This window comes from Molothrus aeneus, chromosome Z (assembly GCF_037042795.1).
Source record: "Molothrus aeneus isolate 106 chromosome Z, BPBGC_Maene_1.0, whole genome shotgun sequence".
NCBI lineage: Eukaryota > Metazoa > Chordata > Aves > Passeriformes > Icteridae > Molothrus > Molothrus aeneus.
This window is the reverse complement of record NC_089680.1, coordinates 17423839-17451732: the sequence shown is the minus strand read 5'-3', so window position 1 is coordinate 17451732 and position 27894 is coordinate 17423839. Positions and strand designations below refer to the sequence as shown.

The window sequence follows — 27894 nt, the reverse complement described above, 5'->3', positions numbered from 1 at the left end:
GTCCTAGGCAAACTTCATTGTCTAATAATTTTAAACAATTATGAAATGACTTCATAAGCCTTGACTGTCTCACAATTACATGCTTTGTATGGCAGTTTCAATAATAAATATTTGTTGAAATATTGTACATATTGGAAAATAGAGCTTTCCATTCTTTGCTGTAACCCCCATATTCCTCTTCCTCATTCTTTTGAGCAATAGTATCTTTAAATAGAGGTAAATTTGAGTTCAATGCAAATAAATTCTTCAGAGGTGATGTTCTTATGATTTGTTTATATTAAACTTGTGATACATGTTTCTGTTTTAATGCTTTGTTGTAATTTAATATCTTTGCCTTTATTTTGGCAATTGAAAGGGTCTTGAACATTAACAACATTCATAGATTCGTATAATATGCTGAGTTGGAAATGACCTATCAGGATCATTGAGTCCAGCTCCTGGCCCTGCACAGGACATCTGCAAAAAACACACCATGTGCCTGAGTGTTGTTCAAATGCTTCTGGAACTCTGCCAGGCTGGTGCTGTCACTACGGTCCTGGGGAGCCTGTTCCAGGGCCCAAACACCCTCCTGATACACAACCTCCTGTGGTGGTTTGACAGGAAATATGTTTTCTGGGTTGCTGTGGTCAGGCCAATGGATGCTCAGATTTCAATATTGGCACCTAATGTGGCCATTGGGACATTGGATCCGCCTCTGAGAACACGGGGTTAAAGCAGGGCTCTCGCCTGAGAGGCTCTCTTGGGTTCCGGTCAGGGAAAGGTTCAGAGCTGCCCTGCCCGGCTGCGGGCTGGGCGGGGCAGGGGCAGCCATGCGGCCGAGTGAGGTAGGCCGGGCCTGGCCAGAAGGGAGGGGAAGGCCCCTGCAGGATGGAAGGGTGGAGGAGCACTGAGAGGCATCGGGCAGCCACCCCCACCCCTCCCAGGAGAGACAGAGAGCGAGCCTGTGCCTGTGCTTGTGCCACCTTGAAATTGAATAGTGGCCGGCCGAGAAGGAGAAGGGGGGTGCGGTGAGAAGGTGCCCGACTGGGCAGCTGTGGGAGTTCTGGACAGACAGAGCCTCAGATTTTTAACCCTTTTCTTGGATGATGGAAACCTTGCAAATGCTAATCCTCCTGGAGTTGAATGAGAAGAGAGATAGAGATGAGGTAAGAGGAAATGGGCCACGAGAGAAATAGAGAAGAACTCAGGTGGAAGAGATGATGGAGTAGCTTATGGTGAACTCTTTTTGTGTAGCCATGGACAGAGCCATGTTTCCTTGTGATACAGGGACTGCATTCTAGGGGGAGGCAATGCCTCAGGACCAAGAGGGTTCGGTGTGGGTACCCCTTGGCCCCAGGGGGTGAAAAATATGGGGGGGACAGGTGTCCCAAAGTTGAGACTGTGCCTTTTTGGAGTGGGACGAAGCATCCTTAAAAGTCAACCCTAGAAGCAGCTCTGGTCCGCGTTCAGTGGTGAGAGCGCTGGACATGAAAGGAAGAGGTCACCATTGGCACAAGAAGGACTCCTTCTCCTCTTGATGAACTGAGGATTGAGCATTCTGAAGGGTGGTGCCGGACCAAGAGTCGATGATTTGGGGGATGTATTGTATTGGGAATTTGCTGGGGAGGAGGAGGAGATGTATTTGTGAAGTTTTCATTTTCCTTGTGTGTTTCTTTTTTTTTCTTTTCCCTTGTAGTTTAGTTAATAAATTTTTTTCTTATCTAAGTGGGAGCCTGCTTTGCTTATTCCTGGTCACATTGCACAGCAGAAACCAGGGAGAGAGTATTCTCATGGAGGCGCTGGCATTTTGCCAGTGTCAAACCATGACACCTCCCCAAATACAGCTTCAGGCCTGAAGGTTCTGTCACTGGGCACCACAGAGGAGAGATCACTACCTGCTCCTCTCTTCCCTTCCTGAGGAAGTTGTAACTGCAGTGAGGTCTGTCCTCAGTCTCCTCCAGGCTGAACAGATCAAGTGGCTTCAGCTGCTCCTCATTCACCTCCCCCTCAAGGCTGTTCTCCATCCTCATGGCCCTCCTTTGGGTGATCTCTAATAGCTGAATGTCTTTCTTATATTGTGATTGAACATCATTTACTTGTTCCTATACTGTAATGCCAGACTATATACTGACAGACTGAGAGAGCTGGGGCTGTCAACCTGGAAAGAGAAGGTTCTGCAGGGAACCTCAATACCTGAAGGGGGCTTAGAGGAAGGCTGGAGAGGGATTTTTCACAGGGCATGTAGTGATAAAACAGGAGGAATGGCTTTAAACTGAAAGGAATTCTTAGAGTAGATATTAGGAAGAAATTTCTAACTGTGAGGGTGGTGAGGCACTGAAGGAACTGCTTGCTTAGAGAAGTTGTGGATGCCCCATCCCTGAAAATGTTCAGTGCCAAGTTGGATGGAGCTTTGAGCAATCTGGTTTAGTGGGAGGTGTCACTGCCTATGGCAAGGGAGTTGGAGCCTGATGTTTAAGGTCCTTTCCAACCCAAACTATTCTATGGTTGTGTTAATGTGTGACACATCTTAACTCACCTAAACATTCCTTTAAAGAGGTGAAGCAAACCACAGTTCAGCCACATCTAATTAAATATAAAGGGGTTGAACTAAAATACAAATAATTTCTGTTTTGAACTGTTAATCAATGCATGCAGGTGACTGAGAGCAACCAAAAACAACCACAGCTGAAATGCAGAGAATAAGTTTATTCCATTACCTCTCTGACTGGAGGATCCTGAAACAAGGCTGGGCAGCAGCGACACGAGTGAGGGCACAGGCACCATCAGGCTCAGCCCAATCCTAGCGGGTGGCAGGGCTGCGGCTGTGTCCATTTGTCCAGGGCCTGAGCACGTGTAGTTTAGCACCATGCTGTGACCTCCCTGTGCTTTTTATGGTCTCTGCTTTGATCTTTCTCCCAACAGGGAGCTGAAGCATGTCTGGGATAGGGCCTAAAAGTCTCTGTAAACACTTATGTTATCTCTACACAGAAATTCTACTTCTCCAAACAGATAGGGGAAAAACAGCAGCAGATTTAATACATGGTTTCCCACACTGTTTATTCTCTAGGCTTTGGCATTCCCAGCTGGAGCAAATTCACCATCTTCCTTGCCATTCTTCCCCCTTTAACCATTTCTTCTGAACACAAACGGAACTTACATCACTTTTTTCAAGTGTTTTCATAGCTGTTTTCACATTGAATGACATAATAAAGCATCTCTGACTCTACTCTTCGTAATTCCTTCCACTCTTCTCCCCCCTTCAAGGTCACCTGCCAACACTTGGGAATCACACTGAGCACATCTACTTGTAGCTCCATGGGAGAATTGGTATAACCCCGTCAGAATACAGGATTTCACTGAAATCCTGTTCAGTTTTGAGCTGTGGATTGAAGTGAAGCCATTTTTAAAAGGAAAAAATTGTGAAGGCATTCTCCTTGGATAAAAGAGAGGACTGCATTCTCCTCTGGTAACATAGCAGCCATACCTGGCAAGGGCTATGCATTAGCTTTCAGACAAACTATAGCAGCAGGATGAAAATATTGCAGGCATTTTGACTTTAAATTTCATTTTCAAGGTGCTATACATCTAATTAAAACCCTTTTCAAGAACAGAAACTCAGTTACTTCTAATGATAAAATGTATCAGATATCTATTTGCTTCACACTATAATGTGTATAAAATAAACAGTAAACAAAGTATAATCCCAAAATATCATCCATTCATATTTTTTATCCTGTGTTTAAAATCCTCATAGTAATGTATATAGAGATACTGTGCATATTTATATGTACACAGAGAGTGGCTGAAACTTGTGCTTTATTCTACTTTATGAAGTTCAGCCTAGTCGCGAGATTGCATTATTTCTAAGCTTCTTATTTGTAAATGCGAAGAGTTTTTCAATCATCTGCAATTGATGTTTACTGCCAAATTGCTGATGCAGGAGCCTCATCTCTGCCTGGTGGCTTGTGCTAGTTAATAAGTGCTCTTCAGCTCAGCAAATGTGTGCACAGGTGTGTGCATGTATTCTTGCTCCAACTGTTTAACTTGTTTGACATTAAGTATGTTGGAAAAACTTGATCATGGTTCTGTCAGTGGAATAAGAAAATCCTAAGTAGATGATGATCTTCAGGTGAGGGTGCTGGGGAAAGGACATGGAAAGTTGTACAGGCATGCTTGGTCCTACTTTTGACATCGAGGCACAGTATGTAGCTGTCTTTCTGCATCCCCTTCTCTCTGGGCCAGCCAGAGCCATCTGATTATTCTGCTCAAGCTTAACTAATTACTGTACTGAGGAGCTGTGTTCAGTGAGATGTCTTGACCAAATCCAGGAATTCATAAGCGGGCTCCATAGGAAGCCTTGGCAATGGCAGGCACTTGCCTTTTTTAATGTGTGGCACAGAAAGCAGTTTAATTCTATGATAAACCACCCTCACTGTAAGGAATTAAAATACCTTTTTGCACTCAGTACTGCATACACATGCATATCTGTACACGGACAAAGTAAAAGTCTCTTGTCTTTTCATCACTTTTCTTCCCCATCTCCAATATAACTATTCCACTAAAATTTTTCATACACTTCTTGAAATAATATGAAGCATTTAAGAAATAATAATAAAAACCAGTAAACAATATATATTTTTCTGAGATACCTTATTTAGATCTGTCATAAATTTTTTTATCATGCTCTTACGTCATCCCTTAGGACTAGTGGCTCTTCTGGATATCTGAGAAAACAGTGAAGAAAATCACTTTTCTGTAAGCTTAGCAAACATCTAGAGAAGTCTGTTAGCAACCTAATGAAATTACAGAAATCAGCAGAGCAGCAGAAACTTCCAATTTCATCAGTATTATGTGCTGAGGTTGACAGCACAAGACAATTTCTGCAGGATATAAATACATAGCTAAAAGGCATGATTTGTTTTTAAAATAACCAAACCACAAAAATGTGAGGCACAAGCTTTAAAATGTTGGGGAAATTAATAGATTGGACAAATTCTCTACTTCTTAGTGTCTGGTTTCAGCTGTAATAGAGTTAGTTTTCTTCTTAATAGCTCTTACAGTGCTGTGGTTAGGATTTAGCATGAGAATAATGTTGGTAACACACTGAGGTTTCTGTTGCTCCTCAGTAGCACTTACCTTAAGGCAAGGACTTTTCCTCTTCCCATGCTCTGCCAGCCAGCAGCTGCACAAGAAGCTGGGAGTGTCTGCTCAGCCAAGACAGCTGACCCCAACTGGCAAATTTTGGGCCATGTTATATACCATACCATGAAAATCATACCCAAAATATAATCCAGGGGGAATTTATCATAAGAGGGGTCATTGCTGGGGGATGGATTTGGACATCGGTTTGTGCTGAGCAATTGTATTGTGCATTACTTTTCTCTCTTGGGTTTTTATTCTTTTATTCTTCTCTCTCTTGGGTTTTATTACTCTCTCTCACACCCTCTTCTTTCCATTGTTACTGTTGCTGTAATTGGTTTTATTAGAATTTTTATTATTATTACAGCTATTATCTGTTATAGACTGTTCTCATTTTAACCCTTGAGTTTTTAATTTTTTTCCTGATTCCCCTCCCCATCACAGCATGAAGGGGTTGGGGAGAGGTACCTGATTGCCATTCAATTACACAAAGTTATGGTAGGCACTTTAGTCTATAAATATGTTTTAAAATTTGACTTAGCCCACCTGCTTCTTACATGGCTTGAAACCTCAGATTCTGACTGCTTCATGTTGTCATGTCTTAGATACTCCAAAAATGCTTCTATTAATTTAATTTTTTTTGTTAACAGTTACACTGTTCCAACTGTATTTGAACAGATAGTACAACAGTAATGGATAGCAGTGGTTGCTGATGGGGCTGACTGATGCTGGGGTGCTCCTGGGGCTGCACATCTCCGGGTCCCTTGCCCTTCCCTGCAGGAGATCTCTGAGGAAAGACAGACATGTGTGCAGTATGCTAATAGGTGTTCTCTTGGAGGAAACAAGTAGTCCCATCGTCAAGTTGCAGTTTCTTCCACAGGCTAATCTAATAGTATTATGTAAATCTCTCTCTGTTGGATTAGTGTAATTTTAAAAAGAGAAGTAGTCAAACAAATAGTAAAAGTAGTTAAATCTCAGTACATTATGTTTTCACAGTTGTGTACTGAATATCAAATTTTTAAATAGGAAGAAAATCCCTGCATGTCAGAAACATAGTGAGGCACCTTATTACTCTGATGGCAACTTAATGCCTTTTCCTTACTCCTATTTCCTGCTCCCATTAAACTTTGGAAGGCAAGTCTTCTGGACCAACTCTGTGTCCAGCTTAGAACTCTTTCTCCAGGTTCTTGGAGCAAAGTTTTACTCTTCCAAGAACAAACTACCTGGATAGAGCTGGTGCAGACAGCTGGGAGTGGGAAAGAATACAGGGTATCTGCCACCCCTAATCACTGTCATCATCCTTGTGGAAAAAATGGAAGTACTCTTTTGTGTTTTCCCTTTGATTTGAAAGGAATTTTTATATTTCTGTATTTAAAACTTTCCTTAATTCATGCTGATGAGTAGTTTTTTTTGTGATCCCACTAAGCAAGGACCAATAAAGGTTGACATATAGGGGCTTTATTGGTGCTTTCATCCCCTATCTGCATGACTTTTGCTTATACATATATTGTAAAGGGCAGTGGGTCTCATGATGTAAAAAGGATACAGAAATGTCATGATTAGGTAATGGGTAAGTACTTGTTCTGAAGTGAGTCTGAAAAATCACTGGATGTGGATGTATGCCAAGTGTCCCACAAAGAGTAGGTTTAAGGTAGTAATTAAGGGCTGGTTGAGTTAAGGATTACAAGATCACAAAACAAATTACTATTATTAGCAGAAGTATTTGTTCTTACATCAAGCTGTCATCCTGCCTTGCTGTTTAACCTGATTCTGCTATGTGGAAAAAGAATGATGTCGGACACTTTATTAAGTGTGAATTTGTGATTTACTTTGGGGAGAGGGTGCAGGGTGGTTAGTGTAATTTTCTTCTAAAATGGCTGTCATTTTTTGACTTCATGCACTTTAAAGCAAACCTACAAAAGCAAGGAAACATAAAAAACTAAAGGACTTTTCTGGCTTTGAAGATGGTGTATGAATGAATGCTGAATCTGAAAATGTAGGATCTTTGGGAAGATATGACTGGATATTCTATGAGTGTTATGTGTGCAAAGCTGATTTATACTAGCTTGTCACTGCAGTTCTGCAAGGGAAAGCCCAGTAAATACATTTTGATTTACATATCTCCTCTGCTTTTAAAACAGGAGTTTAGAGAGAGTTGTAAAATGGTGTGGCTTAGGGATCACAGGAATGAAACAGCCCCTTTGATTGCAGCTTAAGTGTGATCTGCATGTACAGCGTTTAATAACAAGCAGCTAATTGTGTGGTTGTGTGCTGAATAAATACCACAACAGCAACAATAAGAAGGTTATTTGGTGTATAACTGGCACTTACTCACAATACCTGTTAGCTGATGAACTTCTTACAGTCTTGAGCAGTGTCAAAGATTTTTGGAGCTTCACCTCCTGTCAAACCGTGGATGAGACCAATCTTTAAAGTAATATGTTTTAAACAATGTATTGGACTTCTGATAACACTTTTATATTGAATAGTGATAGGTCAGGGCATCCTTCCAACAGGTGGTTGTGGACAGAGAAAATAGTGAATGACTGAAAAAATAAATGGCATATCTCAGGAGAGAGGAGATCTACTTGTTGTATGTAGTCCCCTTTGTTCCAGGATGTCAACCTCATGCTGTAACGTCATAGTTGACCCATTGCCAAAATAAGATTAAACAGTCTTAGCCTTAAAGGCATTGGAAGCATGAAGTGGCTTTGGGGAATGATGTAATTCAAATATGCATAATACTATGTAAAAATCATCATGTCAGTAAAACACAGACAACTCTTAATTCCCGCCAACTTTTATAATTAAATCTTGGATATCAGAATATATTGTATGTCTGTGTATTTCTGATTTATGTTTTTCCTTTTTCATTCCAGAGCTGATGTTAGATGTAATTTTGGTTCTAATATTTTATTTTGGGGGTTGTTGTTTCTGTGTTTGTTTGATTTGCATTGTAGGGATTGTGTAGGGATTACAGGGGGGTGAGGGTGGGTAGAGGGGAGGAGAGGGGAGGGTTGTTTCTTTTTTTTGTTTGTTTTGTTGATTTTCCAGAGTAAAGCAGTAGCTTTTGCTAAACTTAGAGGCTGTGCATTGATAAGAGAGTGGTTAGCCATGCAGCATTCAAGCCTGTGGATTAATCATAAGCAGAAATATTTTTCTTCCTCTATGAGACGTTTTAGACTTCTAGCCTGAAAGCCAGGCAGGTGGTCAAAAGACAAACAGCAGCTTTTGACTTCCTTGTGATCTATGAGCTTAAGTAGCTGTTTGGAGTTGTGATGATGTCTGCATCTGTCTACTACTCCACTTTGTTTTTTCTTTGAAACTGTGAATTTTCTACAAAACTGACTGCTTTTTAAATAAAGCTTTGTATCTCTGTGGAGATGTGCATGCTGTGGGGGAGAGTGTGAGACAATCACTTGCTTTTCTCACTGGAAGCAGGAGCCAGAAAGGCTGTGTTTTCAATTCAGCAGTGCAAATACCTCTACTCTGGCAGTGCAAAATTGCTCAGACCTTGGAGATCAAACTCAGTTTTTGTGAAATTGGACTGAACCAGGCAGAGAAGGCTGATGACCTTAGGATACCATGTCTAGCTCTCTGCTGTTAGTTTACGATGACATGGGTATTCCAGAGGTCTGTGCTTTCTCTTTCAGTCACATATGAAAGTCTTACACGTCAAAGAGCGTCTCTGATAACACTAGCAGGCCAAGTCTGGGCAAGTGAAGCAGGTCTTCCAGCCTGTGTGTGATGGAGAAGAGGATATGGTGTCGTCTGAAGCACTGCTCTGTCCACTGCAGTTTGTAATAATAATGTGGGGGTCCTCATATGGAAATCTGATCCTTGAAAACTTCATGTGAAATTGGGGGCGGGTGGAATTTAAGGCAAAATCATTTTTAATGCAATATAACATCTCACAAGTTCATGAATTGATTTCATTAAACAATGAAGAATTAAACTTGAATGGTGATCATAATACTGAAACAAATCTAAACCTCAACTTTAGACTGTAGAGGTTTAAGACTTCTCTCAAAGTTTCCTTCACTCACTACCCATGGCTGCATTCAAAGATTTCCCAGATGGTGGTGGCTACTCTAGAGTGTCTTTCTAAGAGTTCACATGAAAGGTCCTGTCTTTGCCCTGTCCTTCCACGAGTGACAGTCATTTAGCCTTGCCCAACTGCATGTCCCAGTTCAAGACAATGTGTCATCACTCAGGGTACTATGTGGGATCAGCACAGTAATGGTGGCATGAAACATATAGCTCTGAGTGCTATATGGCTGTTCAAGTAGTCAAACCTATTAAGGCTAGCTCTGATTCAATTGCTGTTCTAAATCTGCTTTAGAGAACAGATCTTCTTCAGTTACCAGGGTAGGGTAACTTCAAAAAATGTTCTCCTTAGTATCATTCTGTAATTCTATTATTCCTTCATATGGTAAAAAAACAGGACCAGAATTTCCTGAGACTCCTCAACAAGAGATTAGGGAAACTTAAAAAAAAAACACTTCTAGAAATCTTGTTCTTTCTTTAAATCAACATTAGGCTCCTGGAGATTCCTGATCTAGATCCATGTGTGCATCTAGCAACAGCAGGCTTGTACATCAGTGATGGTGTGCTGGAGTCAGCAGCTTCCTGGAGTTTCTTCTGTTTTGTAATACAAACACAGGTTTTGTTTCTCAGTATCTCGGTACTTTTCTCATCTTCAAACTTGTCCTTAACAAGATGAGTAATTCTTGATACTACTGTATTTAGTCAGTGCTTTCAAAATCCAAAGCAGTGTCATGAAACCAAGTTTTGTTTTAAATTTTTTTTAAAAAACAAACTTAAGGATAGAATATATATAGAATAAAGTGAATATTGACAAATAATGTAGATTGTAAAAACTCCAAATTGTCCCAACTGCAGAACAAAGGAAAAATATTCAACAAGCATATGGGAGGAGAAAACCAGAAACCATTACTTTTGCCCAGTAATCCCCAGTGCATGTATTTGTCAAAAATCCAGTGGTCCTCACTGGTAAGGTGCTGCCTTTTACTTACTGATGTGCTGAAATGTGTACATTTGTGTTACAATTTAAGATTTAATTAATCTTAAATTACATTTTCTGCCTCTTCTAGGTTTTCTTCAAGTGCTATTGTAGATGGCATAAGAAGCAGTTATATACTTAGGTCAGCCAGAGTTAAAAGCTGATTTCCCCCAGCACAGCAAACAGGTTACTCTTAACTCTGAATTGTCTTGAACTGAACCCTCGTCATCTCTTTGTTTTTCAGTGGGCAGTTTGCCGTAGTGAAAAAATGCCGCGAGAAAAGTACCGGCCTGCAGTTTGCAGCAAAATTCATCAAGAAAAGGAGAACGAAGTCCAGCCGTCGTGGAGTGAGCCGGGAAGATATCGAGCGAGAAGTTGGAATACTGAAAGAGATTCGGCATCCCAATGTGATAACGCTTCATGACGTCTATGAGAATAAAACAGATGTCATTCTCATTCTGGAGCTGTAAGTAACTCTAGAAACCCACAGACTAGTAGGAGAATATTTGTTTCTTTGGTTTTTAAAAACAAACCAAAATTTGAGAATTGCAGTGATTCAATGGAAGTTCCTTATCACCCCAAAAGAAAACAGATAATAGCCTTAGAAATCTTTGGTTTTTAGTCAGTGTTATAGTTTCCTGATTTCCACACATATTTTTCACTCTGAATGCACTACAAAGTTTTTTTTTAAAAAAAAATCAGCATATTTAGCATTTCTTCTTTTCTGCTTTTTACTTTAATCACTGTTGATGTTGTGGATCCAAAAGAATAGCCTGGAACTAAATATACTGATTTGAAGATCAGAGCACAGGAAAATAGAGATTCTAAGTGCAGATTAGTTTAGGAAATTTCACTGTGTTTTGTGTTGGTGTAAAGTGGCCTCAGTGAATGCTTTTTCTCATTTTCTGACCCACATAGAACAGAATTTTCCCACAGTTCTCTCTTGTTAAAATGAGAACTGAACTTCCACACAGTTTCATACTGGTTTAATTACCAATTTTTCATCCAATGTCATTGCTAATAGATTGAGCTAAATATGTCAGCAGAAGCTACTTCTCCATTTTTTAAAGTCTGGCTTCCAGTTCCTCAAAGACTGCAATTGTAGGAGTTAAGCCTTAGTCACCCGTTAAGAGTTTGTCAGCGGTGCTGCTGGAATGTGCATATCTTTACACAGGTGGCATGCCTGGCACTTTTTTATTGCCATACCTGCTCAGTGTCAGTTAACCATACTGTACAGTAAGAAATTCATGCATGCAGAAGACTTGGTACTGGAATCTTGGGCAGCACTCGTGTCTTTTTGTGGGCTGTTCATGTGGTTTTTCTTGTGTAGGTTTTGTCTTCCTGTTTACTAGATTTGATAAATTGTATTTCCACTTTATAAAGGTACTTCAGTGTTGCATGGTTTCAGTAACATATACATTTACAGTATAGATTTAAAAAGGAAACTGGGATGTAGCTTTTGGAGTTCCATTCTTTCTATGGTCTATATATGCATGATACTACTTTGTTATGTTATGTTTTCTTATGCAAACATATTTTTACACTTCTAGTCCAGCATGTGATATCTTATTGTAATAGTTGTAGTCTGGCTTGGTTTTTTTAGTTCCAGTTGTATACACTTGAATTAGTTTGCCAAATGTGGATAATTTAAACAAGTATTTTTTTCCAAACTAAATTATCATCTGGTATAAAGTAAAAGTTCCTTATATTCTTACTATTTCCGGGTTTTGTTCAGAATTCTTTGAAGTGTGATGTGAATACACAGCAAAATTGTGATGCTTATTCCTCTCCCTATTTGATACTAACTCTCATGTTCTCTTGCTCTACAACTTTACTGTCAGAGTATTGCTGCTTCTGTAGCTCCTTCTGCTCTGAAATCTGTACAGATGAAATCAGGCCAGTGTCTGTACTTGAAAGCTGTGAGGGACACTTGGTAATCACGGCAGTGGTAGGAGGAATGGGACTACCCCGCCCACCCTCACTTGAGGCATGGAATGGGAGCTCTTTTGGCAGCAAGGTTGCTGTGTGTGTGTCTGTGTGCAACCACCGCTGTCCATTGAGCAGAAGAATGACTATCTGCATATTTCATAAGCTTGATGTCATGAAGCTCAGCAAATTATTTGTATTGCAATTTAGGTAATTGTTTTGCAAGGTGAGCAACCCCTATATAGTTTCAATCTGAGATTTTTTTTTTCACTTTTCCAAACTGCTTTGTGAGTCTTTCAATTGAAGAAGTGCTGTTTTGGATATCATAAAGGTAATGCATTTATTTATTTAGACAGTCAAAGAGGAATCCCTTTGTAGCAATTCCTTTGTAAACTTGAATATGCTAACTGCTACGAAGTTTTGTAGTTCTCAAAATCACTGTGATGTTACATAAAGCTATTGAATAGACAGGATTGTCATTTTAATCGCATGCTCAGACATTAAATATGTAATTCTTTTTCTCTAATGTTCTAATATTCACATTTTACCTAGGGACCTTCCCTCTTGACAGTCTTTGTTCTTACAGATCAATTTCATATGAACAGAAATAAAGCTGAAATCTCATTAAATAACCTGTTTTTCTATCTTCAGAATCTACCCTAAGTGTCCATTTTCCATTTTGATTAGAACATAGTATTTCCTGGCTCTTGTGTTCTGTTCTGACTACAATTATGAGGCAGTATACCACACAGAGACACAATTTTGTGTGATTGAGCAACCACAGCTGCCCTTTTGTTGCCATATGTCAACATGCACAGTCCCAGGGTGACAGGGTCTATGGCCTATTCAGTATTGATTTTTATTTTCTGCTTCAGCAAGAGGTTTGCTATATTGCATACAGACTCCTAAACATTTTTCTGCCTTACTAATTGGCAGTTTCTCAGAGGTGAGCAATTGACTGAACAAGGGGGAATGGCATCACATTGAAAAATGGCACACTCAGACTGGTTATTAGGAAGAAATTCTTAACTGTGAGAGTGGTGAGGCACTGGAACAGGTTGCCTGGAGAACTTCTGGATCTCCACTCCTGGAAGTGCTCATGGCCAGGTTGGATGGGGCTCTGAGCAACTGGTCTAGTGAGAGGTGATCCTGCTCATGGCAGGGGAGTTGGAGCTTGATGATCTTTAAGGTCTCTTCCAGCACAAACCATTCTCTGATTCTATTCAAGGTCATGATTTATATGCAGGAATATGTGGGCAGTTGGTTAATTATTGCAGTGGCCAAGTAGGTACTCACAGCACCGAATACAAAACAGAGCTACTTTATCCACATAGGTGTTAGGAAGTTTTTCTTTGAACTACTTTATATCAGGAAACTGATTTATAAAAAAACCCAAGTTCTACAAAATATTTAATTTATGAAACTTTTAAAACCAAATCTTTCCTTAAAAGATTCAGCAGCCAGGGACAAGCATGAAATATCCTTGAAGAAGCTTACTTTATTGCAGTATTTTGGTATATTTAGAGCATTCAGACATATTTTCATAACTCTAGGTCTTAGTGAAAAATGTCTCCTTTCTTGACTTGGAAATAACCTTTTAAATTTGCATTCTGTGGACTTTTACATCATCTTGAAAGGAATATTATGCATATTACATACAAACTGGAAGCCACTGTCTTTTCCTCATCTGACTTAAAACCTGAATAGTTTTCTTTTTTTTGGCTTTTATCACACAAATAATTGAATTAGTCTGAATTTTTCAGACTAATTTTACATTTTTCTATCCAGCTGCAGCTATTAGAGTCTGTTATATGTTAGCTGTACTAAGTTATTTCTAGTGAGCTCTGCTGAAGCCATCATTTTTTCAGACTTCACAGACTAGAAAACACAGATGTCCCTGCAGTGATAATTATTTTCTGTTCTCAAGCATGTTTTGCACCTACTTGATTCCCCTTTTCCTGACCTTAGATGCATAATTTCTCTCTTCCATTTTATTTCCTCTTCCACTTTATTAGGTCTTTATTTAGACTGCAGACGTAAAATATACTCAGTTTGTGATTCTTTGTGGAGTCTTGGTTATGGTTTCTTGCTGCAACACAAAAAATAAATATTTTCATCCTATATTGTACAGTAGTTCCTTAAAATTCACAAAAGGAATGCAGGTGGTCTGTTTTTTAAAAATGGCTTGATAGCAATACCTGACTCCTTTTACTCGGTAGTGTATTCTGAATTTGAAATCTAGATTTAAGATGGTTATCTCTTCTAGCATGGTTCTGAGTGACAATTATCTGTTCTATAAACTTGTTAAAATAGAAAGTTTTGAAAGTATTAGAAGCATTTGTGCATTAAATACTAGGATTTATACTTCATTTGAAAGCATAAACTTTATTTTAGACTTAGTCCTGTATCTCACACTGTCTCTGACTTTCTGCTTTGGTGGTAGCTTCATATTGTTAATTAAAACAGAACAGTGCAAGAGGATGATACATCCTTGTGTAAAAAATTATGACAATTTCATTAATTGATCATTGAAGAGCAAATAAGAGCATGTAACTGTGAACTCTTGATATTCCTCTTCTATCTTATTGGGGATTTAATTTAACTTTTTACAAATATGCTCAGGAAGAGACTTAAAGCCTATTTTCCAGAGAAACTTGAAGCCTTCACAGGGCTTCCTTAATTTTTAGTTGTCTTTTGGTAGAAATACCTCTGAGATTTTTGTAAATTTTACCCATAAGTAAATAAGAAAGTTATTATCAAGTAGCTTTGCACTGCAGTTTGAGAGAAGGATTAAATATTTGGTGCTTCTGGCATGTATCGGGCAGTTAGCAAACCCTGTGACACCAATTTGTAGATCTTGTGCCACCTTTGGATTTCAAAATCCTAAATTCCAGGCCCACAGATAGATGCACAGAGAATATGTAGGCAGGTTGGAACAAAGGCTTGACAGGGCTGACAGGACAGGCTCAAGAGCTGGTATGACTCTGCCACACAGTGAGCAGGTCTCAAAGGGAGAATTGGTTTCTATGTGTTGCATTCCCTGAGCAAAATCATTGCCCCTCGTGTTTGGTAAACCCATATGCTCCTCATTTATTAATCTGAATGTTGTAGATGAGATCAAAATACTAAGGCACTCTGCTGGGCCAAGGTAACCACCTGCTGTACGCAGACTTTGGGCACTTCAGGAATTTCAGTGATGAAAACCTAAATACCAGTGGTGTTTGAGTGCAGAAAAGATTCACAGGAGTGCTCATGCCCTCTCCCACTCACCCAACCCCCCCTTAGTGGGATTTAGCTGCTTAAAATATAGTCCAGGTTTTGGTGCATGTGTTCTGGCTGACCTTTGAGGCCAATGCTTCTTGTTCAGTATAATTGAAGAATTTAGGCACACTAAAGAGAGGATTTCATGACAGTTGATGTCTGTAATGGAAGCTGGACAAATCAAAATGAAAAGGCGTGGTGATGCTGGAACATGTTTTCATTTTTCTGGTAGCTAGATAAAGAAAAATGTAAGTGCAATGTTGTTCAGCCAGTAGGTAATTTAATGAGCTAGCAGCCCTGTTCTGCTGTTTCAAAATGTTTGGTACACTTTGTACTTCTGAGGAGTGGGTTGGTAACTGCACAATTCATAAAGGCAGTGAAATGAAGTGGATGCAAACCCCCTTATTCTTACGTAAAATAGAAGAAATAATATATGAGTCTAGTCTTGGGCTGACAACTGTATGACTGGATGTCATACAAGACAGATTTGACCACAGAATCCCTAGGGAAAACATTTATTTTACAAGTTGACAGAATAAATGTTTGGACTAGGGAAGAATTCAGGTAATTTATCAAATTGCATCTGTTTTAAAACTGGAATGAATTGATGGCATGCTTCTTTAACTTATGTTGTTTTGTTTCAAAACAACTTATGTTGTTTTGAAATCTAAGCAAGATAAATGTTCCTTCAAGGGATTTGGGTCTAGATTTTAGGGTTCATTTGTAGATTTTAAAATTCATTAAAAATCCTTTGATAATCATTAATTATCATTTAGGTGCTGTTGCATAATAAGCAGTGTGATCATAGCATATGACTGAGTCATTACGAGGTGACCATGCTGACTTTGAAGGTTAATTGATTCTAAGTTCCCTGAGTAGGTTCCCCTAATGACTTCCTCTGAGATCTGGCGATAGTTCTGTTTCATAGTTAAGAAAGCCTGGCAACTTGCAAAAGCACTATACAGAAATCCTTTTTCCATGGGCGTGATGTATTTTATTTCCCAGAGGGAGGTGTGTGGGTTGCAATCACATCTGTCAACCTTCCTTTGGGGAGGCTGGGAAATGCTTTTACCACTATTGCATTTTGTAAGAAAGAGCACAGTCAGCTGAAAGCTTTAATTTACTTCTCTCATTTCAGGAAAGATAACACTTTTGCCTAGAAGTATCAGTGAAATAACACATACCAGCTTTGCTCTTAGTGAAAATGTTTATACAATATACTTCTAAAAACATGTGCTTCTAAAAACAATATAAAAAGTTGTGTTATAATGATGAAATAGATTTTCTCAGCCCTTATGACTTTCTGTGTTATAACATGGTCAATAATGCATTAGAATTAGGTGGAATTAAGATGTGAATGCCAGAAAGCACAAACTCTTATTTTGTTGAGCATGATATTTCAACAGCATATTATGACTGCAGAATTATTACTAAATTTAAATGTAAACAGAAAGATTTTACACAGGAACATTGAAGAATTAAAGCTTTAGAGGAAAACACTATGTGAAGGAGAACATGGAGGCTTTGCAGCCATAAAGGAATTTAGCTGTGACTTGACTTGTAATTAAGTTTCTCTGTTAATAGGTTGCTGTCCATCGTTTACGTACTGGCATTTTGGCATTTAGAGTTGTCTTAGGGTACAGAAGAACTGATCAGGAAGCTGTCTGGTAATTCCTACCAGCAAACTGAGAAATTGAAAAGAGAGAAGCTCTATGCTTCTTAGGGATACCAGGTAGAGGTACTCCAAAGTCCTCTATAGGAAGATGGACTAGTGCTTGGTGAACCTCTTGCCTCTGCTCCCTTCAGGAAGCACCTTTATCCACTTGGTGGCTGGGGTCAGCAGTCTTTAGGATGTTGGTTGTGCAGGCCCCTCTGTAGAAGCCCAAAGGCAGGCTGGGAGCCAGTTGTGTGGCTTGGGAAATGCATGCAGTGGTCTGGTTTCAGTCAGATTTCAGCAGTTTGTGCATCAGCATTCCCAAAGCCAATTTAGAAACAAAGGCCCTCTGTAATGGAGATGGAAACAGTGTACTTCTTGGTAGAAGATGATGTTCATAAAGACCAGTCAAAGGGGCTGATGTATGAAATTACCTGTGCCTTCTTCTTTAGATTAACACTGGTTCTGTGAGTGAGATGGGATATCCACATTAGTGGAATAGGGCTCTCTCCTTGCTTCTGGCTCCACTTTGAAGGTGACTCTGATTTACAAAAACATGCAGTGTTTATGTATTGTGGGACTCTGTTACACTGGCTGAGGCATAGGACTAGACTTGATGCCCCTACAGCATTTTAGGAGGCTTGTGAAGGCTGCAGTAGCTTACACAACCAGTGTCTTTACTGGCTTTTTCTAACCAATTTCTTCATCTGTGATATCTGGAAGTCTAGTAAAGATCCTCTAGTTATTCTACACATGTAATCCAATTACAAAATCTGTAAAACCTGGCTCTGCTGATAAATCTGAGGATATTGTATTTCAGTCAATTAACTGTGGAAATCAGACTTGTAAAGTATGTTGAGTGTAGACCTGTATTAACCCTCCACAACTCACTTGAAGATTGCCTTGCAGCGATAGCATGGGTTTTTGTATGCCCATGGTAGTACAGCTTAACATCAGATATTCCTGAGTCAGCAAAAGGGTAAGGAATAAGCAGTCTCCTGACAAGCATGAAGAGGAAGCTGAAAGAGGCAACTTCCCATGGGGTCACTGCCTTACACTTGTGAGAAGGGCCTCCCTTGGAGGTTGCCTAGTGCAGAGGAGCCAGGCATTTCTGAGCTTCCAGGTAAAGTCCCTTATGCATGCTAGTATAACGTCTTACTCATCATTGCTATAAAAACCCTTTTCGCTCATGCTTTATGTCTCTACCATAAGTAAGCAGCAGAAGCAGCCAAGTGGGCACTGTGCTTTCCAGCTATGGCAGCACCCCAGGGGAGAACACGGCTTCCAGAGCTCTCCCCCACAGCTGAGGAGTTACCAGCAGGAGAATTCACCACGGCCCCCTCTCTGAGGTGAACCCACGCAGGATCTCCTCCTAGACATCAAGAGCGAGATGTGTAACATGAGGGGGCACACCAGAGTCCCACAGACCAGGGGTACAGCTGCTCCTGGAACAACACTTTGAGTGCATTACAGCTCGTCCCTCCTCACTCGCCTACTCTTTCAGCAAGGGCTGCCAAGTCACTTAGGGTAACAGTGCTTAAGCATCAAAGAAGCACACAACAGATTGCAAAAATCTACCACTAGATTTGCTAAAGAACTTTCAGTTTTAAAAAAGAAAAAAAAAAGCATTCCAAGCCTTTTACCTTCCCTGGCCCTCAGTTTTGAGATTTGCAAGCACTAGGTATATCACCTGTGAAACACAGATAATGTTTTATTGCACACAATTATAAGGCTTATGGTGTGTCATTAAAGAAAGGTCACTACAATTAATCTGTGGTAAAGACAGAATAATAGTACTCAGCAGTCTAGAATCAGAATAATTGCAGATAAGAAGAAACTGGAGACGTTCTTTCCATTTTACATAAATGCAGGTATCTTGAAAAGTTGCAAACTTTAGGAATTAAATCTTTTTGGGGGGGGGTCTATAAGGAATGTGTATAATAAGTGATAATCATAGATGACTATTATGTTTTACAGACTGCATATCTTTAAAATGCCAAGAGGAGTTAAGAGCAAGTTTTGCCAGCCATGAAGCATAATACCACCTCTGTGACACTGTCACCGTCTGTTTTAGACTGCAGGGTGGACAGCACAGTGCTTGGAGGGGCCATGGCTGCAAATGCCTGCCTGAGTACTTCTCTTTGTGATTTGTGATGGCTGATGAAAGGCTTAAGCACCAGCAGGAGATTTTGCTGTTTTTCAGGGTTTCCAGCTGCTTGAAAAGTGGGACCAGATGCAGTCTTACAAGCTCTTACTCAGCTGAGGATCCATCTTCTCTGGTTCCCCAAACTGTGATAGCTAGCCCAGTGCCAAGCCACGCTGAGTGCCTACACTTGATGGGTTTTGATGGGGCAGTAGCCACAGTGAGTCTGCCTGCTCCATGTGGCAAGGCTGTGCTGCAGTTTACAGCCACTCAACAACTGCAGCCAGCATCCTTTTGTAAACATGGGGAAGCAAGCTTCACGTGATGCTTAGGCCTTTAGCCCAGTAATTGGAAATGAATGTCACCGTTCAGTGCAGTGCTGCAGAGATACAGACATTAGCCTGAAAATATGTTCTTTTTTTTTTTTTATAGTCAGAAGCAAACAATGAGAGAATATGCATGTGTGTCCATTTGGAAGACACTTCTGACCAGTCTCTGTAAAATAACAAGTTGGATTTAATCATTAGGAATTCCATTTTAATGTCTCTACAACAACAAAAAAAATCATTAAAATGACCTCTCATCCTTACAGTCTATAATTCTTATATTTTAATGGCACTTTGTTTCAATAATTGCTTTCATGCAGAAAATATCACAACACAAATAATACCCTAAACAATACTCTCATTATTGTCTAGGCAGCTCAATGAAAGCTTCAAGAACTCATTAAAATACACTTTTCATGCAATTTGCATTACAATAATGCAGATTAAGTCCCTGAAAAAGTAGACATGATAAAGAAGTCAAATGTATTTCAAGAAATTTGCCCAAACTATTTACCCATTGTTATATGTTAATCACCACCTCATGTTTCATAATCAGAGCTTTAAATCATGAGGAGATTATTTTCTTTTCCTGCAGAAAAGCAATAAAAATTAGAGTGCACTTTCTGAATTTGTGTTAGTATTATTACAATGAAAAACACAGGCGATACTATGACCATTTTTGCAATCTCTAAGACTATTCTAAGTAGTAGCCTTGCTTTCACAGATGGGAAAAGTAGTTTGCCACAGTGGGCAAACTAATGTGTCCTTCAGCTGAAACGTGTCTGTTATTTGGGAATAGCTGTAGTTCTATCACTTCAGTATCTCTTCATGCTGTTGACTGGGTTAAGAGCTGCTTGACTGAGCTGAGAAGAGGATCATCTTCTCTTTATTCCTCTCTCTCTCTCAAATGCAAAAATCCAGATGTGCTTATGTACTCTGTCTTACCTCTTTTCTTTCTGCTGGGGGGCTAGAACACTTGCTGGAAACAGTCTTAAGGACATTTCATTGTAGAAAAGGTTTCACCATGTTAGAGTACAAATACAATATAGGTGCTGCATGTAATACAGTATTTCAAAACCAGAATCTATTTTCAAAAGTTGGATGCTCTAGGGAGTTTAGAAACTAAAATAGGATAGCTGCCAGTAAATATTTCAAAATAAGATTTAAATTTTTTATTTTTCAATGAGGGTGTAGAAATCTGGTGTTTTACTGATATGAGCCAATTCATGTTTTATTTTCTAGATAATGTCATGTCCCATTGTGTTGGTATGTTTTGAGTCTTGTTACTTCATATTTAATGGTATTCTTTTAAATGTGCATACAGAGAGTAGGAGGGTTTTACTTCATTTAAATTTAAATACTGTTAACTATGTTTGTTCGGGTTTTCTGAACTTTTTTTTGTCTGAAAGGAAGACTCTTTTTACTGTATTCTTTTCAGGGGAAGGGAGGGAGCTACTAATTCTTTTGGGTATTGAATTAAGTACTTTTCATCATTTTTTCTGATATTTGAAACATTTAAAGCATCTGGATCCTTTTCAGGGCTCTTCAACGTTTGAGGACAGCTATACTAAAAGGAACCCACTGGTTAAAGCAAGCTTGTCAATAACTCTGCTTCTACTCTCCAAGTGTTGCAGGTGGGGAGCTCTTCGACTTCTTAGCTGAGAAAGAATCTCTCACGGAGGAGGAAGCCACAGAATTTCTCAAACAGATACTTAATGGTGTTCAGTATCTCCACTCTCTGCAAATTGCCCACTTTGATCTTAAGGTGTGTGGAACAGATAAAAACTTCAACTGTAATCAACATCCATTGAAGTCCTTTGTAATTCTAGCCACAAATCAGTCATCATGAAGATCTTGGCCACAGTTTTGTTTTGCTAGCTTATGTAGACAGGGGGAAGCTCAGCCATTGGAAAGAAGTTACTGAACTGTAAATAGTTCCCGTCTGGGAAATGTTTCTTCAGGGGGAAATGGCACCTTCTGACAAAATTAAACCATTCTGAGAAAACAACCCTGAAATAAAAATGAGGACTATGATTTTTTTTTTTCAATGTGAATGGGATCGGGGTGAAATATTCTGACCTAGATGCCTTTTTCAACTGTGGGTTTTTTTAGGTGCTTAATTGAAACTGCACTGAGTTAAGTACAAGGATTTTTGTGGAGCAGGCAGCAGATTTCCACTGATGTCTTTTTCCCTTTTTGGGGCTTTTTTGTTCATTTTCAGAAAAGGTATTAATTGCATCCTTTTGATAACGAAAGCAGAGTTTTTTGTATCTAAATTCAGCAACTGCTTTTAAATGTTTCAATTTCAGCACATTTTCCCCCAGAAGGTGTTATTTTTCAAAGGTAGACAACTAAACATTCCAGAAGTCTTCTGAAGTGGGCAGCTATGTCTGTAAGAGAAAAAGGAGACATGATTCTTTCATTACAATTGAAATGTAGTTCTGAAAGGGGGATGAGGTAGGGAAGGGGATGGATTTCAGTGTAAGCATACCTTTTCCAGTTTCATCCTCATCACCTCAGTAATATATTTGGTCTTTGTATGACAGTCAGCAAGAGAAAAAATTTGTAAAGCTAGAAAGAATTGTATTTCTTAGAGTATGAAACGTGAATTTTTGCCAATCTGTTTGTAATTGAACAAGTCATCCTTGGATACCAAAAATTTGTGCATTAAAGTAGGCAGCAAAGTGTAGACCAAAAAAAATATGGAACGGAAATGCAGAAATTACTTTTGAACATATCAGGTCCTGTGATTGGGGAAAAAAGGTAAAAGAAGGGTAACAATGAAGAGCTGTACTTTATGACTCCAGAAGCCCCTAACACTCTGAACAGGATGGATGTAGCTACAGAACCTCTTCAGAGTACACCAGCTTATAGACATAACAGGACATGGTGACTGAGTTAAAGTCCGACCGATTAAAGTGATGCAGTGTAGAGACAGCCCCCTTTGCTGATAATCCCGGCATTTCATCGTCTCTGTTCTGGCTTTGAAGATCTTTGGTGTAAAGTAATGTGAAGTCCATATTTCAAAATTAGCTAGAAAAGACAGGAGTACCTTCTCTTTTTCCTTCCTTTTAAGTATGTTGAGCCTTAAAATCTGGGAGCTGGACCACTCCAGAAGTTTCTCTGGAAGATCCAAAGGCAACAAGATACACCTCCCTGTTTGCTTATGTGGTGTGAAAGAAACATCTTTCAGGGACTAATGTAAACCAAACCCAGTAACTAGTTTATAGGGTTTTGTTTCCTGCTCCCAGCTGTGCTGGAATGGCTGTAGCACAGGATCTGTGATCTTTACTGGGGGACAGTGTGTTTCACTTAGGGTCAGTCCACATGAAAACTGCAACTGTGGTATCTACAAGAAGTAAAATCTTGGCCTTGTGGAAATCTTAGCGCTTCAACATCAACATGGAATCCTAATTTACTGTAGTTACTTTGGGCATATGTTTGATCATAATAGGAAAAGTCAGGATTTTTCTGCCTAAAATACAATTCAAATGTCTAACAGAGGTAAAAAGAATGTTCAGTGGTGAAGAACACTTGTCCAGTTTGTACCTATATGTAATCTCTCTTCCTCTCCCCCCCTTCCTCCTTCTCAAAGCCTGAAAATATAATGCTGTTGGACAGGAATGTACCAAAGCCTCGAATCAAGATTATTGACTTTGGTTTAGCACACAAAATTGACTTTGGAAATGAATTCAAAAATATCTTCGGAACGCCAGAGTTTGTTGGTGAGAAAACTGTTGTTTCTTCAAACTATTCTTTTTCAGTCTGTGAAACAGTATTTGTGGCTTATCTTGGCTTGGATGATTTACAGAGTATGAAATTTGTGTGTAATTTGTGACATTTTGAAATTTAAATAAGCAATTTGTAGCATTTGATTTCAAATTAGACTTGCATTAAGGTGTTTTAATCTATCAGCATCTTACCTTATTATCTCTGACATACATGGATTCAGAGTGAGACTTATACCTGTTCTTTGACTAGGTACTTACCTTGCTGCTTTTTCCTTTAGCTCCTGAAATAGTAAATTATGAGCCTCTTGGTCTTGAAGCAGATATGTGGTAAGTTATTGGATCTTACTTGAAATAAATCTCTCATGATTATGCTTATGTTCTAACCTTTTTTTTTTCTCCTCTCTCTCTTTCCATCTATTTTTCTCTCCTCTCCCTCATCCTTTTTTTGTTTGTTTTTCCTTCAATCCAGGAGCATTGGTGTAATAACTTATATTCTGTAAGTACCAAAATCTATGGGTGTTTCTTGCAAATGTTGTTGTTTTTTAATTCTTATTCTATCCTCTGGGGTGTTGGTGGTGTCTGTACAAATCAAACCATTCTGATTGCACATCATGATTCAAGTTGTATGATCTTAAAAGCAGTAGTATAATTATGGAAAGAATTGCTGTTAATCAGCATTGAGCTAGGATGGGAAACTGTTTTCAAATCTGTAGGTGACTTTGCTACAGCTATATCTTAATAGTAGTCTTTGAAATTACAGCAAAGTTTTTTGCCCTGCTACATCACATCTTCCTGAAAGTAGATCTGCAGCCTTAAAATGGAAAAGAAAAATGTTCTCTTTCTACTGTTATTTGATCTCAGAGGGCTGAAGCAGCAATGTTACAACATGTACTGAGAGGAATGTTCTGTCTCTCCTGCAGTCTAAGTGGTGCATCTCCATTTCTTGGAGAAACCAAACAGGAAACACTGGCAAATGTGTCTGCTGTGAATTATGAATTTGAAGAAGAATTCTTCAGTAATACCAGTGCCCTAGCTAAAGACTTTATACGAAGGCTTCTAGTCAAAGATCCAAAGTGAGTTGTTATTCTTCTGTGTGGCACTTACATCTCTAGTATTTAAAATTACATGATATTAGGAGATGGTAGTTTAATAAACATAAACCAGTATGTATTTTATTAATATCTGAAACTGTTTTATCTCTTATTCTCTTAAAGGAAGAGAATGACTATTCAAGACAGTTTGCTGCATCCTTGGATCAAGGTTAGTATGCCATTCATTCTCTGTTGTCCTGTTTTTAATCATTCTTCATTTCATGCTTTTCGATTTCCTTAACATGGAATATTTTCATAATTGTTTAATGTAACTTACTGTTTTGGAAAGCTGCCTGTATGAAAGCTAACACATACAGAATATGGGCTTCGTTAATATATGCTCTATGTGAGTTAGCAGTAGGGAAGTAGCCCTTTATGGAAATTAAAGTTATGGTCAGACAGGGAAGCTAATCTTCACAGAGCATTGCACTGATAAACATACAGTCTCTGATTCCAGTCCAATTCACACTAATTTTTCTTCTTCTAATGCCCTTATTTAGACTGGGAAAAAACTAGTAATCTCTCTTCTGTCCTTCCCCTTACACTGAAGAGAGCAGTTGATGCGGTGGTCCACTTCCTTCTTCAGTGTTTCAGTGTTTGGTTTGGATTGAGCTGTTGTGAAGCTGCTAGGTTGAGAAGGAGGAAATGGCACCCATCATTCTTCTTAATGTGTGTAGTGCTACCTGGCAGTTTATTGTTTTAATTCCTATCACATTCCGATTGTGAGTAGTAAACCCATTCAGTGCCATTGATTCCCAGGATGTGGGCATGCACAGTGGGTATTTGATCCCATTTGACTTCCCAGAGAATCAGTTAGCAGAGTATTTACCTGTGCCAAAACTGCTGCAATTCACAGTACATCATCTGAGGACAGGCATTTCTACACCAAAGTGCCAAACTACAAATTTGACCATGCTTTGCTGACTTTTTGCTGAGGTAATCTGATATAGCTGAAATGTGTGGAACATACTGACATATTTTAAACCACTAAAACAAGGATTGGGCAAGATGGTCTCTCTTGGACCAAGTTCCACACTTGTGCAAAGAGACAAAAACAACCCTATTACTTTGCTTTATAACTTAACTTCCCAGGCATTTGATTCCCTCTCCACTAGTCATATCCTCTTTTCCCCTTTCCCCTTAAACCGCTATCTTTACTTGCATTTCCATGGCAGGGAAGGTTGAAACTAGTTCCCTTCCAACCCAAGCCTTTTCATGATCCCATGATATATATATATATCTCCATAAAAATGACTTCGAGGATGGGATCATAAAATGCAAAATTTCGTGTAGTCCACTAGTCATTGGTGCTTAGTATTAGCCCATGAAAATTTGAAAGGATGAGGGCTTAGAGCTTGCTGCACTGGTAGATGGGATGTGATTTTGTTTGGGGAGGGAATAATTTTTCAGCAGTGTCCAGGTGATTACACTGAGACTGTAACAAAGATTGACTGAATTTAAAATCAGTCAGGAGATCTTCCCAGAAGACAGGATTTATCTTGGAAATCAAATGCCTCTATCAGAGAGGGAGGTAAAGGACAAGGCTGAATGTTCTGATGTTTGAAGGGGTTTTTGTTTAAAATGAAAAAGCACATTTTAGTATTGCATTCTTAGGTCTGGATTTCCCTTACAGCATTTTCTTAAGAAATTCCATCTGTATGCCAGACTAGACTCTGAATATTAAAAATATGTGCTTACAATTACTTCATTATTACAGTATGATTGGAGTACTATTATAATGTAAATGGAAGTCATCACTGAGGGACAGAGACTTACATGCAGAAATTATGGAATTTTTTGAAACATCATTATTTTCCCTTTGCTCACAGCCAAAAGACTCTCAGCAAGCACTCAGTAGAAAAGCTTCTGCAGTGAATATGGAGAAATTCAAGAAGTTTGCAGCACGACGAAAATGGAAAGTAAGTCTTTCAATAACACATCAAATGTTGGTGACATACAAATGCAGTAGAATTGACTGTTCCAGGGAAAGGTCAGCACATTTAAGAGTGGAAAAGAAGGAAGAACAAACATGTTCTTCTGACACTGGGAATAAATTAAGTGCTTGAGTATGCTAGTATGGGAGAAGACCTCTTTGTCAGTGATCTGCATCCAATGCTTGTGTGTGAATTGTTTGCTTTGTGCTTCTGCTGGATTATAAATAACAAAAGTTAAGGTTTCAAATTCAATATAAAAAGCAGATGGGGTATTGAAGTCAAACTTCAGTTTGTTTTGCTAAGTCCTTTAAAATCTCTGCGATAGCATGCTATCAGAATTTTCTAATTTTTTTACATATAGCTTTTTTCTTGTTATTTTTATAAAGCAATCAGTGCGCTTAATATCCTTGTGCCAAAGATTATCAAGATCTTTCTTATCCAGAAGTAGCATGAGTGTCGCTAGAAGTGATGATACTCTGGTAAGTGTGTTCTTATATATTTAGAAAGCTTTATCACATGTGAACTTTGCCAGTTTCTAACTAACAGAAATATTAGTCTCTTGAAAATTTGCATAATTAGCTAATCTCATAAGTAAGAAGAAATAGATTTTAGGTTACAAAGGTCAGTTATCCATAGTTTGATCTTTTGCATCTTGAAACCTTGACATTTAACTTACGGTGTTGAGGCTGATACCTGGTGTCAAAAATTCATTTCTTGGTCTTGAAACTTGATTCATGAGTATTTTTTTGCACTGTAACAATTATATGATGAAAAAGTGTCATCCATAACAATTATATGGTGAAAAAATGTCATCTGAATTTTACTCATTATTTACTTCATCATTTTGTGAACTAAAATAATATTCCTTTTTTTTTTACCGAATATTCAAAATCATCGAGGCCATTTTAAATCCTATGAATGCTAGACAGCAGTGTTTTGTAATTACAAATACTTGTATATCCAAAAGCATTCTTCTTAGCTTACTTACAAGTTTTAATATACACTTCACAAATTCCCTGTGATCAGCAAGGAATGTGTGTTAATATGTTTAGAGCTGGGGAATATCATCTTTTCTGTGCATTAATAGGATCAAACTTAAAAAATTCTGCAAAGCCCTTTTTGGCATACTATCTTCCCCATGTCCCTCCTGTGTGACTCCATGCTCATGTTTCCACTTTTTCTCCTCTTATCTTTTGGCTTCTGTGCTCTTTGTTCTCCTCTTGCTCTCCTTTTCCTAACCAGCACCCCCCCCAATTCAGCTATCTGTATGCCTTTTAACACTGGATCAGTTTTTCACACCTGTGTTCCAGCAGAAAGGATTATAGCCCAATGTTAGTGTCCTAAAAAATCTGAAACCTCGGGAGAGAGGGAGGTAAGAGCAATCCAAATAATGGGCTCTGTGAATTTCAGCTCTTTGAAATTCTAGTGCAGAGGAGAAAAACAAAGTTACACCTGCAGAGGTATCTAGGCTTATTACTTAGGTTCTAGATTTTTAACTGATCCATTTGAATAGATGACAGCTTGGACCAAAGCACCTCTCTTGCAGATGGCACAAAACCTGATATTCAGCTGGTATTCATGCACCACTTGGGTTTTTTAATCGTCATATGTATGCATGGAATAATTTCATTTTGTGCGAGTATTGCTTCTATTGAAATCTATCATCTACTTTTCCTATGAGGAAAAG

At 38.9% G+C, this 27894-nt stretch overlaps 1 protein-coding gene across 1 annotated transcript in view; it reads left to right on the top strand.

The window, feature by feature from the left end:
• The window catches only part of DAPK1 (death associated protein kinase 1), an 83287-nt gene that overhangs the window by 28281 nt on the left and 27112 nt on the right, over positions 1 to 27894 (top strand). The window contains exons 2-10 of the mRNA XM_066568850.1: positions 10386 to 10607; positions 21078 to 21216; positions 23047 to 23176; positions 23461 to 23509; positions 23652 to 23678; positions 24103 to 24255; positions 24397 to 24442; positions 26103 to 26192; positions 26594 to 26686. Of these exons, the coding sequence (XP_066424947.1) occupies positions 10386 to 10607; positions 21078 to 21216; positions 23047 to 23176; positions 23461 to 23509; positions 23652 to 23678; positions 24103 to 24255; positions 24397 to 24442; positions 26103 to 26192; positions 26594 to 26686 (949 nt within the window). The remainder of the gene's footprint in view (positions 1 to 10385; positions 10608 to 21077; positions 21217 to 23046; positions 23177 to 23460; positions 23510 to 23651; positions 23679 to 24102; positions 24256 to 24396; positions 24443 to 26102; positions 26193 to 26593; positions 26687 to 27894) is intronic.